This window comes from Ricinus communis, chromosome 1, assembly GCF_019578655.1.
Source record: "Ricinus communis isolate WT05 ecotype wild-type chromosome 1, ASM1957865v1, whole genome shotgun sequence".
NCBI lineage: Eukaryota > Viridiplantae > Streptophyta > Magnoliopsida > Malpighiales > Euphorbiaceae > Ricinus > Ricinus communis.
Window position 1 is genome coordinate 9,177,339 of NC_063256.1, and position 15,831 is coordinate 9,193,169.

The 15,831-nt window shown below is 32.4% G+C and overlaps 1 protein-coding gene across 4 annotated transcripts; it reads left to right on the forward strand.

Moving 5' to 3' along the window:
- The first annotated feature begins 8,462 nt into the window (after nt 1–8,462).
- Nucleotides 8,463–15,634, forward strand: LOC8265877 (ABC transporter B family member 11-like). 4 transcript variants are annotated; one of them, XM_048378205.1, is made up of 13 exons: nt 8,463–8,737; nt 10,058–10,462; nt 10,579–10,633; nt 10,717–10,892; nt 10,992–11,213; nt 11,320–11,558; nt 11,666–12,191; nt 12,277–12,550; nt 12,937–13,817; nt 13,921–14,187; nt 14,280–14,543; nt 14,652–14,945; nt 15,048–15,634. In XM_048378205.1, the coding sequence occupies exons 2-13, from the start codon at nt 10,139–10,141 to the stop codon at nt 15,402–15,404; spliced, it is 3,879 nt and encodes a 1,292-aa protein (XP_048234162.1). In that variant the 5' UTR covers nt 8,463–8,737; nt 10,058–10,138; the 3' UTR covers nt 15,405–15,634. The 4 variants fall into 4 exon arrangements, with proteins under 4 accessions (XP_048234162.1, XP_048234169.1, XP_048234167.1 ...); XM_048378212.1 differs by lacking the exon at nt 8,463–8,737 and adding an exon at nt 9,659–9,805; XM_048378210.1 differs by lacking the exon at nt 8,463–8,737 and adding an exon at nt 9,684–9,833.
- The last annotated feature ends 197 nt before the right edge of the window (nt 15,635–15,831 follow it).

Here is a 15,831-nt window from a genome sequence, read left to right on the forward strand (position 1 = left end):
CACAATATTTATAAAAATCATCACAGGCCAACATAAATTATTCAATAACATATTGAAAATTAAAAATTTAAAAATCTCGAGATTAGCAAACATGCAATTATAAGTAATACTAGTATTAAAATAATATTAATTAAAATATTTAAAATAATGAAATAAATTTACTAATAATAATAGCAATACTATTTATGATAATTATCAATTAAATGAAATTACCTATAATAACAATAATGATAACCATATTAAATATTAATCATTGAACATTGCGTTAAGTTTGGACATTGCCAATGGTACAGTGATTATATGACTTTAACTCATAGTTTTGTCGCGCTCCGCAGTTCGCTAATACGCTTCAGGTGGAGCTGGCGGAATGGACGGATTATATATTCACGAAAACAGTCAGTTAATAGACATTCTTAAATTCCCCTAGGCCTAGAACCCTAAATTAGACAACCAAAAAAATATTTCAGACTCAAGAGTTCTGTCGAAAATTTGGTAGAACTTTCTCTAAATTATGGACATTTACCCCTCGTACAACAAGTCCAGAACCTTTTAGAAACACTTCAAATATTCTGAAACACTTCAAATATTCTGAAACCAACTAACAGGAATCAGACCACCAAAACTATATTATTTTTTCCAACTTTATAACACACCACAGATCACAATTAACTAAATTTAATTAAATTTAAATTATCTATAATTGATAATTAATAGCAACAATATTTTTTTAAAATTATAACATAATTTTTGAGGTCCAAATAAAATTATACCGAGCCCAAATTTTAAAATTTTACGCGTCCGGAAAACATTTAATTCCGGAAGCCGGTCGTGTCACCAGTATCGGAATTCGAATCCAGAAACGCCTGTGCGAAGCTCGAGTTGCGGGGAGACCGAAAACGCAAGAGTTTCAGCTGGAAGGCACCGGATCGGAGCTAGAAAGTTTCGACTCCGGCGAAGCTCCTCCGAGACTGCAGGCGGTGGAAAACGGCGAGGGAGGCTTGTTTCAGGGGTTTTCGGTGGTGAGGGACCCAAATCCAGCATCGGACGGCGAATGGTGGACAGCAGCGGCTCGTTTCAGCGGGGAGGGATGCCTTCTCCTCCGTGCAGCGTCGGCAGCGGGAGGAAAGGGGAAAAGAAGGCGGTGCGGTGGCGAGGGAGGGGAGGAGGCGCTGTTGGCGATGGCGGCAACCTGTTCGACCCGCAGGTGGGAGTGGGGGAAAGAGGGCAGTCGGCGTCGGGGAGAAAAGGGTGAGGGAAAAGAGAAGGAGAGGAAGAAAAGGGGGGAGGAAAGGAAAGAAAAAGGGGAAAAAAATTATTATTATTATTATTATTTATTTTATTTTAATATTTTTCTGGTATTACAAAATATATAAAAGAGATTATGAAAAGCCAAAATAAAGTATTTGAAAGATTATGGCAATAATTTAATTCAACAATGACTAATGTTATAGAGGAAGTTACTTCAAGTTTGGCTCTAAAAAGTCTTAGGCCAAAGAGTCAAGATGTTTTGTCGATATCTTTAAAGCACAATGATATGGAAGAGCTCTGAGAGCATTCATTCATAAGTTATCTAAAGAAAAATGACCATCAAATGCCTCAACCTTCTTAAACACATGCATAGAAAAGTTATCTTCCACTACAAAAGGAGGAAGAAAACAACAACCGTATAAAGACACCACATGATCACTTCAAAGGTGGACCTATGTTGCTACATCAAGCTTTTACTATTAAGAAACTCTGGGAGAATACCTTAAGAATCCATCCAGATGTTCCTAAAAGTGCTTATAAAGATAAAGACAAGTAACATCAACGGGAAAAATTAAAGAAAAACCAACTAATTCTTTAGAAATCTATCAAGACATGACCGCCTCAATGACAAGCCACATCCAATTGCCAACTTTGATCGAAAAGAAAAGCAAATGAGAGATCTTTAAATGGAAAACATTTACACATATTGTGGATCCCTAAGAAATACTTGGTTAAAAAAGATAAATCTTTAAAGATTCACAATAGAAATATTTTTCATAAGATGTGGATTCTTAAGCAGTTATTGATAAAAGAAGAACAAAAATAGAAAAATAATGTTCATGTCTGTAGGAATCCAACTCTTCAGTTACCTATGGGATTGCATAAGAAACACGTGAAGTATTATGGAAAACCTAGTTAACAGTGGCATCAACCACTCATAAGAACACAAGTTGAAAGACTTCAAATGGAATATGGTGATCTAAAAAGGGTATTTGACAAACCAGAATAAGATCTCACCTCCGCAGAGAACTATATGTTTGATATGAATGTAACTAAAATTTATAGATTTCATCTATTGAAATTACAATTGGCATTAAACTATCTCTACTTATTTTATTTTATTTTATTGCCAATTGTTGTGTCTTATTATAAAGATTGTACCTTTATGCAAACTATTGTGCATTACTTAGCTTGTTTGATTTTTCTTTTTGTGTAAAAAGAAAAATTGTTATTGGCTAGTAAGATTACAAAAAGAAGTACGCAAAAAGTACAACAAATATGGAAAAGAAACAATGAGGCAAAAGGCTGAACTACGGCCAAAAAGAACATTTTGGAATAATATTTTATACTACTCTTAGGATCTATGTAAGGTCGAAATAAATTGCCAATTTTTCTTTTAGTGGTTTTCTATTTTTTTTATTCTACTGTAAAGTTCTAAAATTACCATTCAAAAATTAAATAAAGATAGTTCTTATGGCCATTTTTATTTTCTTGTGTCTTATTTATAACATGTAATGAGTGAATAGAAAATGAGAAAGGATAAGATGAGACAAAGCACATGACAAAAGACACATGTAAAAAGAAGCACCCAATGAAAATATATCTATACGAAAATAATACGAGGAACCAGTAGGTCAGATCAAAGTTAAGTGAAAAAAGAAGCAAAACTATCTCTGCAAATGAAAAAGAGCTCTATCTTCATGACCAATAGAGCGTTGGTGATTTCAGGAAAATCATAATGGTGAATTAGGCATTGATCCAAAAATGTAAAAACTAAACAAGTGCACACGTTTTAATTATTGGAATTGTTAGAAATTTTAAGAATAAGAGTTTGATTGTATAGGTATGTGGGAACTAAACATGTTATGATTTAAATGTTTTATTAGTCCTAGAAATATATGGTTCCTCAAGGGATAAATATATGGAAAACCAATAAAATATTTAAAGTAGAGTCCTAAGTAGTTCCTCAAGTTAGAAATATTCTTGGACCTAATAATATATAAAATATTTTAAGTCGGGAACCCCAAGTAGTTTCCTAAGTTATAATTGTTATTAAAAATCGAGTAATACTTTAAAATATTTTAAGTCAGGAGCCCAAGTAGTTTCTCAAGTTAAAAATATTCTTAGAGAACTGATAATATTTTAATATGAGATTCTCAAGTAAAACTAGTTCTTAGTGCTCTAATTTTGTCTATTGGATCTCCTAAATTAACCGATAATATTTTAATATGAGATCTCCAAATAAAATTAGTTCTTGGTGCTCTAATTTTGTTCCAAGTTAACTGATAATAATTTAATTCGGGAGCCCCAAGTTGGAAATATTTTTGGGATTCCAAATAATATTTAAAAAAAATAATAAAATAAATCGAGAGCCCCAAGTTGGAAATGTTCTTGAAAATCTAGGTAATATTTTTAAAAAAAATCAGTTCGAGATCCCTAAGTAAATTGGGTACCTGGGGATCCGGAGCCCCAAGTTGGAAATATTTTTGGGGATCCAACCCCAAAAAAAGTCAGATCCTAAAACTAATTTTTCCATACATATCAGGCTACATCCTAAATTTTCTTTCTAGCAATTTAAATATAATTATTTACAATTACCTAGCAAATAAATACAAAAAAATTAAATATTTTGGGTAAATAGCACACCCCTTTAGTCTTTTTCTCTGATAAATTTGGAGAAGTTTTTCTTTTGCAAGTGGGTATAGTTTCCAATGATAACTCAAGTATGAGGTAGTTGAGGGTGCGGTTTGAATCCAACCAAGCTGATATCATACCAAAAACCAAGAGAGAATAATCTTGGACGGGTTAAAATGCTTAAGCAGATGACGTCTCAAAAAAAAGTAGTGATGTGGAGCAATAAAGAGACTGTTGGTGGCGACGCAAAGCAAAGAAGAAAGACGGAGAAGAGAGAAAAAAAAAAATATGTAACTTGTTTATAGTTGCATGTATTAAATACAAGAGAAATGATAGAGCTAAATTACGCGTGTAATTGGCCAATATTGGCCAATACATGCTCGAGGGTAATTATTTGGCCTATAATTATTTTATCTAAACTAATTTATTAATTAGTTAGTTAATAATTAAAGCAACCAATTAAAGAATTTAGCACATTGAAGAAAAGGTAGAAGAAATTATGTAGTGGTTATGTCCAAGTTACTACCACTTTTGTACTTCAATTCTCCAAGTAAATGAGATAATAAGACTCTATATGCACAAAACATAAAAACATTATCCCTAAGTAAAATAGAACTTGAAGATCAAGCAAAGGAAAGAATCCAAGGGGCAAACACTAACAATCAAACACAATTATACTGCACAAAATTAAAATTATTCAATATAAATTTCTAGTAAATACTTTTCAAAGCTTTAATTTTTAAAAAATTATTTTTTTCAATTATTGTTTTATATTTATGTTTATTTTAAACAAATTAAATTTCTAATAATTTTAAATATAAGTCATTGAAATCAGCTTATTCATTTACAGATAATTATTGTTATTTATTTAAATCTTGTGGTGTGAGGAAATATATATAGATTGCGATCCTTAAAATCTCTCCCTATGGGTTTCTACTTAATCAAAAAGCTCTTAATTAAAGGATTTCAGTCAGATTTGTTTCGGATCTAAATAAAAATTCATTGAGGATCTAAAACTGTTGGTTTTCACATGGAAGAAATGCCCAATTACCTGTTCTTTTTAAACATGCCGATGATTCCTTAGCAAATGCCTCATCCGTCTAAATGAATTGTATCCCAACACAGTAAAATATAGATACAGCGATATTTTATATAAAAACAACTTTTATATAATAAAAATAATTTAATCTCAATTTAGCTAGTTGTATTTTTATATTATAATAAACTATAAAATTTTAAATATTTTTATTAAAAAATATTTTTTCATATAGTAATATTTATATATATATTTTAAAAAGTATATGTTATGTTATATTTTATTTTACTATTTATTGGTTTGTCTCATCAATTTTATTTATATAATATAATAACATATTAACATATTTTATCTCTAATTATCATTATTTACCGTACATAATTAAATATTAAGTCAAGAAAAAAAATTTAGTATTCAAACCTCCGATAAATTATAATATATTCATAGTTATAAATTTTATTTGGTGACAAATATATGATTATAAAGAGACATAATTGTTCATGCTATCATTACTACCATAACATACTAATATAAAAAGGACAAATATATTTAAATATAACAAGATATTTATTTTTTATTAATTAACAACAATGATTTTAATTAAATTTCAAATATCTAAATGGAATATAAATATTAAATGTATTATTCATAAACTAAGCAGTCTAATACCAACAAAATTAATTTGAGTTAATAAAATTATTTCTACTCATATTCACCCTTATAATATACATAGAAGTCAATTTACTTATTAAAGTAAATGGCATTCACATGATATTTAAGATAATGTTTTGTCTAATATACGATTTAGTCCCTATATTTTTTATTATATTAATATTTTTTGAATTTTTATAAAATTGATTATTACTCATTTCGTATCAGTTAAAAAATATTGATAAGTTAAAATTATAATATAATTCTTAAATTTATTATTAAATATTAAAATTTATTTGATTTTTTTATTAAAATAGAATAAATTTTATTTTTAACGCAGATTAGCTTTAATGGCTAACAAAAATATTTAACTAATATTTTTTCACTTACTTTTATTTTTAAGCATAACTTAATTTTTAAAATAATTTTATATTTCCATATTGTTTCATGTTTTCCATTCCCATTTCTGTTGAGAGGATATAAAAGTTCAAATGGCCTGCAAATAAATTGAACTTTTTCTCTCTTGCTTCCTGGCACGTGTGAATTCTTTTTTTCTATATTCCAAGATTCAACTTCTCGAAGACAGGGACGTCCATCTCTCTTTCCCTTACACTCGCAGTTGGAAGAAGTTACTAAACAAAATGTTTGACCAGTTGGTCTCAGTTCAATAGTCACAGGCTACTGAATCCTAATGCCTAAATTAATATCTAACCCTCATGATTCACGATACAAGTGTTTACTCTATTTTCTTTTCCCAAAAAGGATTCGATAAGGTTGAATTTGACCTCAATTTTAAAAGGGTCTTTAAATCCGGATTTTAACAAACTTTTATCTATCTATATCTATGTATATAAATCCTAAATATTTATTCTTTTAGTGATATATACCATTCTTATATAATAAAATCTTAAATGAATAAAATAAAAAATAGTACAATAAAATGAAAAATAAAGATAATATTTATATATAGCATATAGTAGGCTATGAATATTTTAAAAAATATTAATTAAAAAATCTAAATAAAAAAGTCTAATAAAAATTTTTAAATTATATATAAAAAATAAATATCTTATTTTCTCACTTAAATAAATAAAGTATTATGATCACTAAGAATCCAACAACCCCTTTGTCTTTTGCAAGCAGTTTCATACGGCACCTGCAGAACTAGCTAATTGTTCATCATTTTTTAAAAAATTATGTATGACACAATCAAACTTGAAATAAAAAAATTAAATTGAATTGTATAACCTTTTAGTGGGATAACTACTTATTTTTGTACTTGTTTTTTCTTAATTATTTTTATTATTAAAATTAAAAAATATATATAAATATTATTAATCAAATTTATTCGTTTTACTATTTAAATAACTTTTTTATTATAAATAAATTATTTAAATACCTTTTTAATTCATAGAAGCAACGCGTCAAATTTAAATCTGTTCAAATTTTTAATTATCGAATTCAAATTCAAATTAAAAGTAAATACCAATTCTAAATATACTCATGTCAATAAAAATAAAATAATATCAAAACTAAAATAAAAAACATTATGAAAACCCTTAAGGTGATGATTTCTTTAACACAAGTTAAGTTTTCGTGTCTTATTTTTATTTTCTTATATAAAGTAATTGGATTCAAATGGGCAGCAACTCATCCGGCCAGCTTTATTTTTGCTAATATTCCTTGATAGTTGTCGATCTTTTCCCTAGTGGATTCTGCTATTTTCTGTCACAACAACTCACCCAGCTTCCATAATTCCTCTCACGTGGAATCCTCGTGTCATCAATTTCAATTTATTTTATTAATTTCTTAAGAAAACTCAATTATTGAATTCACTAATGAACAATTTATAATTATTATTTGTTTTCTGTTAAAAATATTTAAATTTATTTTCAACCAAACTACCCTTATAATTTCTCTCTTAAATTTACGTAGGACACTCATTTATCTATTCCAATGACTTCTTAAAGGGAATTTTTATTTGCTGAGTTGATATTAAAATTAATTATATAACAAAAAAATATCGAATTTAAATTTTATAATAATAATGGGCTGACTTGTTCAAAGGGATATAGCAATATACATAATTGTAAAAGATGTTATTGCAATATCTAGCTGTATCATATTCATATTAAAAAGGAAAAACTCAAATTATGTTGCGGATTCTTTTTGTGATGACTAACTAATTTGAGTGTGCTGAGAAAGAAAAATAATTGCAAAAAAGAGCACAGGCAATCTTGACATGATTACCCTGAGAAAAATTCAGCATCTTTTCGTGACAATGGTCACTAGAAGTTTACTTTCCCATTTTTGTTGCAAGAGACAGAATTAGTGGCCACTTTACAGTGTTTACCATTAAATGAAATTATACCTAATTTTGGTGGTTTTCACATGCCGATGTTTCCTTAACTAATACCCCCAATTTATTTTCGACTTTTATTTCAACTTTGCTACTCCCAAATCAGTAGTGTCTATGCACCCAAAAATAAATAAATAAATAATCAATATATAATTTTAGTGTATATAATATTGGAGAATATATATATAAAATATTTTATATTTTAATATTAAATAATCGATGTATATCTTTTATTTTAAATTAATAAATTTATATTAATTATTTATTATTTGATATGTAAATAGATATATATATATTAAATTTAAATAATTTTTTTTTTAAATCATCGCTTAACACACACTGTTGTAGTAGTAGACTTTGAGAATGAATTTATTTAGTAATAAACCTGAAAACGGTGACATATTTTCTGTCATTATTTATTATTACTTACTGTTGTCATTAGACTTCACACTTCTGGGAATTAGTCAATTTTTCTCTTTTATAAAATTATAAATCATTACGTATGCCTTAAGGTTGCTTACACAACAAAAACAAAAAGAAAAAAGAAAAAAAAAAGATATATACATGGAAAACAATATTCTTTGTGGGAAATAAAAAAGATATTGAACAACGTGATATCCTTTGACAATGAGAAACGGGCGAGTTTTGACTTAGCATATAGATGTAGGCTCAAGATTTCTATTTATACTATATATATATATCTCACAAATAGTGTTCCTGACTGGGAGCTAATTCAGAGTGTTAAGGCAAGAGAACTAGGCCTCCAATCTCAAGTGCATCAAGAACATCACAAGGATTCTTTAAACTTGGTAAGTGAACTTTCTTCTCAGGAAATTAACTCTATAGCACTTTTTTCCTTTTCTTTCTCTTTCTGCATTTTCTTGCTTTTTTGGTTTTTGTTTGGGTTCTTGGCAGGAGAATTCTGTTATACGCTGATGTGATTGGTTTCGAGATCCACGTAAAATTGTTAAGATTAACGAAGACAAAAATCCTCTTATATATTGCGTCTATTCTGTATAGAGTGTATCTAAGAACAGGAAAGTTTCAAGAAACGTGCACCTCTTGAAGTGATTCGGTTGTTTTTGCAATTTTGAAACCAGGCAAACGCATGCATAATCAGATTAATTCAAATAAAATTTAAATTTAATTTCTTTTCCACTTATAATAAATATAATAGAGAAATATTCTTAAGTCAAGATGTGAATTCAAATACTTTGTTTGTTAACTAGGGAAAAACAAAAATCACAAGAAAGAAACACACAATATGAACAAACATAAGTAGTCAAAACTGAAAGCTAATTTAATTAAGTTGTCTATGCTAGTGTTCTTTTTTGTAATTTCACATATTGTCGCCAGCAAAGAAATCGTTATCATTATTTCATTATGATTTCACAATTAGGTGGATTAGAATTAACTTATAGCGGGTAACAGTCCGTCTCCTACCCACTTACGTTTTTATTTTTATTTTTTTTATCTAATTAGGAATGTCATTATATATAATAATAAAAAATTAAAAGATAAACAAGATCCTTGATTTTCAGAGATCAGAAGGGGGAACGGTAATTAGGTGACTATTTGATTGATTTTTTTGTTTTAAGAAAAAAATTAATAATTATTAATGCAAGTCTTTTAATTGCGCAAAAAAAGGACCTGTCACCCTCATAAATAACGATAGATACTTTGTATTCAGGAGGATATTGAGATTTTAAATTGATGAACAGTTGGCTTTTCTTTTTTATAAAGAAATCTTTTATCAATTTTAGAAAAATCCAATAATCCAGCAATTGAAAAAGGAAATTATGAGAGTTGGGAGAGATTCTTGTACTTACCAGTGTTTTATACTGATTATGCAAACCTCTGAAAAGATTTTCCGAAAGGCAAAGCCCGCCTAACTCTTTGACCTAGGCAATGCTGTTACTAAACTGATTTTAATTAAATAGGCTTTCTTTTTTTATTAATTTATTATTTTTAATTTTCTTGAGCTGGACAGAGATTTTGGAGTTTGCTGAATCTTCTTTTGTTTTTCATAACCGGCCATAATCCGTTCAATTTTTTGAGATAAAAAATTTGCACTGCTTTTGTTACTTGTGCTGGAAGTTAGTTTGACATTGTTTTATTTGTTTGGATAGATATCTGTTAGCTCCGAGATAAATATTGTGTGCAGCTGACACTAGTTCAGATCTTGTGTTGGAATACTTGGGATCTGCAATATGCCAGTGGCGGAGGAGAATGGTGATCCCAGTATGTATGAGGCTAACACGTCAATAACCCAAGAGCAAAAGACGGACGAGGAGGCCACAGACTCCGGCTTGAATGAGGGCAAACAAGACGAGAAAGAGAAAGTTAAAACTGTTCCGTTTCTTAAGCTCTTTTCCTTCGCGGATTCCACTGATATCCTGTTGATGATTGCCGGAAGTATTGGTGCTGTTGGGAATGGAATTTCCATGCCTCTCATGTCATTGCTTATGGGGCAAATGATTGATTCCTTTGGAAGCAACCAGAGTGATAAAGAGATGGTTGAAACAGTATCAGAGGTACTTTTTTTTTTTTTTTTTTTCCTTTTATTGGAATTCAGATTCTAAAAAATTATTTTCTTGAGTTTGCTGGAATTGTTGATGTTAAGATGTTTTGAATACTTGCATATTTTCAGGTGTCTCTAAAATTTGTCTACTTAGCTGTTGGAGCTGCAACAGCCGCCTTTCTTCGTAAGTTCATTTTATATAATTCCAATTAAAACTTTCTAAAGTTACTGTGAATTAAAAGAAATTCTGTGTTTGTTGTTTGTCAGAGGTCACCTGTTGGATGGTAACAGGGGAAAGACAAGCGGCGCGAATAAGAGGTTATTATCTGAAAACTATACTAAGACAGGATATTGCTTTCTTTGATATGGAAACAAATACTGGAGAGGTTATTGGTAGAATGTCTGGGGATACTGTTCTTATACAAGATGCAATGGGCGAAAAGGTAATATACTGCTGCAGCTGGTTGAACGTTTTTATAGATGGGAGCAATTGCAATGAACATTAACCTTGTCAACCTCATCGCATGCTTATGTTTTTGCAGGTTGGAAAAGTTCTGCAGCTGCTGGCTACATTTCTGGGGGGTTTTACAATAGCATTCGTCAAAGGATGGTTGCTTGCCCTTGTCATGTTGTCTGCTATTCCTTTGCTAGTAGCAGCTGGTGCAACTGTGTCTATTTTGATATCAAGGATGGCAACCCGTGGACAAAACGCTTATGCAGAAGCAGCTACTGTAGTAGAGCAGACAATTGGCTCAATTAGAACTGTATGTTACTGTCATAATAATATGATGCTTAGAAAAGTTTTCGTTAAAGGAATTATGTTAAGTTTGCAACTTGTGGTAAAATCACGACTGTCATTTGATATTCCAGGTTGTATCATTTACTGGAGAGAAGCGAGCCATTCATGCTTACAATAAGTTTCTTCAGACTGCTTATGAATCAGGTGTGCACGAAGGAATTGCTTCTGGAGTAGGTATTGGCTTAGTTATGCTAGTTGTGTTTGGTAGCTATGCCATGGCTGTATGGTTTGGTGCAAAGATGATACTGGAAAAAGGATATACTGGAGGACAAGTAATTAATGTTATTATTGCTGTGTTGACCGGTTCAATGTGAGTTCCTTCTTCTGTGTTCTGATGTGAATGTGATTTTATACTATAACTAGTGCTTGTTTTAAATAATCCTCTGCATTTTCCTTGCATTTAAAATTTTTTTGCAGGTCCTTGGGACAAGCATCTCCTTGCATGAGTGCATTTGCTGCTGGTCAAGCGGCAGCATATAAAATGTTCGAGACTATCAACAGGAAGCCAGATATAGATGCTTCCGACACAAATGGTAGAGTATTGGATGATATCCATGGAGATATAGAGTTGAGGGATGTATATTTCAGTTATCCAGCCAGACCAGATGAGGAGATATTTAATGGATTCTCTCTTTCCATACCAAGTGGCACAACTGCAGCTTTGGTTGGGCATAGTGGAAGTGGAAAGTCCACAATAATCAGTCTGTTAGAGAGGTTTTATGATCCAAAATCCGGAGAAGTTCTTATTGATGGCATTAACCTCAAAGAATTTCAACTCAAATGGATTAGAGGAAAAATTGGTCTTGTCAGCCAGGAACCTGCCTTGTTTACATCTAGCATCAAAGACAATATTGCATATGGGAAGGATGATGCAACCCCCGAAGAGATAAGAGCTGCAGCTGAACTTGCAAATGCTGCAAAATTTATTGATAAATTACCTCAGGTTCTAACTGCCTGCCTATTTTTTCAGTAAAATATGCATATTGACTTGGACAATATGAATTGCTGATTTTGTGTGTTGTAACCAGGGCCTTGACACTATGGTTGGTGAGCATGGAACTCAGCTTTCAGGGGGGCAGAAGCAGAGAATCGCAATTGCAAGAGCAATCTTGAAGAACCCTCGGATTTTACTTTTGGATGAAGCTACAAGTGCACTTGATGCAGAATCTGAGCATGTAGTGCAAGAAGCATTGGACAGGATTATGGTCGATCGAACTACAGTTATCGTAGCCCATCGTTTGACCACTGTGAGGAATGCTAATATAATTGCCGTCATTCATCGAGGAAAGATGGTTGAAAAAGGTATCTCTTGCAATTATGGCAATAACATGAGCATTTCCCAGTTGGCATGTTGTGCATCATCCAGAATGAAAAGGATTCTTTTATGCTAGTACTTAATAATGTTATCATGGCATATCTCTATAATGTTAATTTTTGGTGACTACTTTGGACATCAGCAACCTTTCCAGGTTATGATTAGTACTGCTTCATACATTGCTTGTTCATAGCTTATTCTGAAATTTTCCAGTTCTAGATACAGCTTGATCCTGGAAACCTAGCTACACGTTACCTCTGACCAAAAGTAACTAAAAAATGCCCGTGTACATACATAGAACTTATGGAATATAAGATATCATGATGTAATCAAGTCAGGGAGAATCATGCTGACATATTTGTCACTTTGTCAGGTACACATTCAGAATTACTTGAGGACCCTGATGGAGCATATTCTCAGCTTATACGCTTACAGGAAGTAAATAAAGAGTCGGAACAAGCAGCAAATGAGTACAGCAGATCAGAAATTTCTATGGAATCATTTAGACAGTCAAGTCAAAGAAGATCACTTCGACGTTCCATAAGTAGGGGATCATCAAGAAATAGCAGCAGTCGCCATGACTCGTTTTCACTCACATTTGGTGTACCTACAGGACTAAATGGCCCTGATAATGACTTAGAAGATCTAGAAACTTTTCCATCCAAAGAAAAAATTGCAGACGTCCCGCTGCGCCGCCTTGCTTATCTCAATAAGCCCGAGATTCCAGTTCTTATAGTTGGTACTGTTGCTGCAAGTGTCAATGGCACAATACTTCCGATTTATGGTGTACTAATTTCAAAAGCAATCAAAACATTTTTCGAACCACCTCATGAACTGAGAAAGGACTCAAAGTTCTGGGCACTAATGTTTATGACTCTTGGTCTGGCATCATTTGTGGTACATCCTTTAAGAACATTCTTCTTTTCTGTAGCTGGATCTAAGTTAATCCAACGGATCAGATCTATTTGTTTTGAGAAGGTGGTTCATATGGAGATAGGTTGGTTTGATGATCCTGAGCACTCAAGTGGTGCAATTGGTGCTAGGCTCTCAGCAGATGCAGCAGCAGTGCGAGCCTTAGTCGGGGATGCACTAGCTCAATTGGTTCAGAACATTGCAACAGCAGTAGCAGGTGTGGTCATTGCTTTCACTGCAAGCTGGCAACTAGCATTAATTATCCTTGCTCTAATCCCTCTGATAGGTGTCAACGGATTCGTACAAGTAAAGTTCATGAAAGGATTTAGTGCAGATGCAAAGGTATAACCTGGTGGCTTTCAATCCAATATGACCCTGTCAAACTGTGACTGCAAATATGCCTTTTCGAAATTAGTCATTTTGACGTTAATCTCAATGTTTGCAGATGATGTACGAGGAAGCAAGCCAAGTTGCAAATGATGCAGTTGGGAGTATAAGGACTGTTGCTTCGTTCTGTGCTGAAGAGAAGGTGATGCAACTATATGAAAAGAAATGTGAGGGTCCTAAGAAGACAGGAGTGAGACTAGGATTGATCAGTGGTATAGGATTTGGAATGTCTTCATTCTTTTTGTTCTGTTTCTATGCAACTAGTTTCTATGCTGGAGCTCGACTAGTTGAGAGCGGCCACATAACGTTTGCAGATGTTTTTCAAGTGAGGAAGTCAATCATATCTTTACATTTTCTTTATATCCCACTAGTAAAAGAAGTGTTTCAGCAACATTGAAGCATCTATTCATCTTGCAGGTTTTCTTTGCTTTGACTATGGCAGCAGTAGGAGTTTCTCAATCTAGTTCAATGGGTACCGATTCCACCAAAGCAAAGGCTGCTGCTGCTTCTGTATTTGGAATAATAGACAGGAAGTCATTGATTGACTCTAATGATGAGTCTGGAACGACGTTAGAAAATGTTAAAGGGGAAATTGAGCTTCGTCATATAAGCTTTAAGTACCCATCCAGGCCAGACATTCAAATTTTCCGAGACCTCAGCTTGACTATTCGTTCTGGCAAGGTAAAGTTTTGAGTACTCCGCTTCCCAGTTGTCTCAGGCAATTAGTATACTATGACAGATAGGAATCACAAATCAGTAATAAATTTGATGAATTTCAATTTCTTTCAGACTGTTGCCCTTGTTGGAGAAAGTGGGAGTGGTAAATCGACAGTGATTGCATTGTTGCAAAGATTCTACGATCCAGATTCTGGTCACATCACACTTGATGGAGTTGAAATTCAGAAGCTCCAATTGAAATGGTTAAGGCAGCAGATGGGACTTGTCAGCCAAGAGCCTGCTTTGTTCAACGACACAATCCGTGCCAACATTGCATATGGAAAGGATGGAAATGCGACTGAGGCAGAAATCATATCCGCAGCAGAGTTGGCCAATGCCCACAAATTCATCAGCAGTTTACAACAGGTAAGGAAACCACGCAGAAAACAGAATCAAGCCATTTATTTTGGTTATTGTACTTTCTTCAATTCCACCAAATTTTCATTTTGTTCACAATGGAAAATGCAGGGATATGAAACAATGGTAGGGGAGCGAGGAATTCAGTTGTCTGGGGGACAGAAGCAAAGGGTAGCCATAGCCCGTGCTATAGTGAAAAGTCCAAAAATACTGCTATTAGATGAGGCAACCAGTGCATTAGATGCAGAATCTGAAAGAGTGGTTCAAGATGCATTAGATCGAGTAATGGTGAACAGGACTACAATTGTTGTAGCTCATCGATTGTCCACAATCAAGAATGCTGATCTTATTGCAGTGGTTAAGAATGGAGTCATAGTGGAGAAAGGAAGGCATGAGACACTGATCAACATCAAAGATGGTGTCTATGCGTCCTTAGTTGCACTTCATATGAGTGCTAAAACTGCCTAAGCCACTTATATTTGTCTCATTTCATAGTTTAGACTTTAGAAAACTGGTGCTTCTTTTACTAAAACAATGAACCATATAAATGTAAATTGCATACTTTCTTTCCTTTTCTTCAGATTATTATTTAAATGTATCATATACGTACACTATTTTTTGGGTTAATGAATGAGAACAAACTATAGGCCACAGGGGCACTTACGGCAAGGGCTCTGACAAATGGCACATTGCATTTCCATTCTGGATGATTACTAGCACGTAGCTGGTCTAATTCATAATTCTGGGTACATTTTTTGTTTGAGTTTTGTCAATCATTTTTCACTATTTCTGATTTTGAATAGTCCATTATCATCGCTCTTAATTTATTTGCTTTTCTGGGGCAGAAATTTTTAAACGCCACAAATAATACTTTGGCTTTTGCTTCCGTTGAAAA

Coding starts and splice junctions, on each gene's coding strand:
- LOC8265877 (XM_048378205.1), top strand. CDS start 10,139: ATGCCAGTGGCGGAGGAGAATGGTGATCCCAGTATGTATGAGGCTAAC. Junction 11,559..11,665: donor GCTGTGTTGACCGGTTCAAT/GTGAGTTCCTTC, acceptor ATTTTTTTGCAG/GTCCTTGGGACAAGCATCTC. Junction 14,946..15,047: donor TCATCAGCAGTTTACAACAG/GTAAGGAAACCA, acceptor TGGAAAATGCAG/GGATATGAAACAATGGTAGG.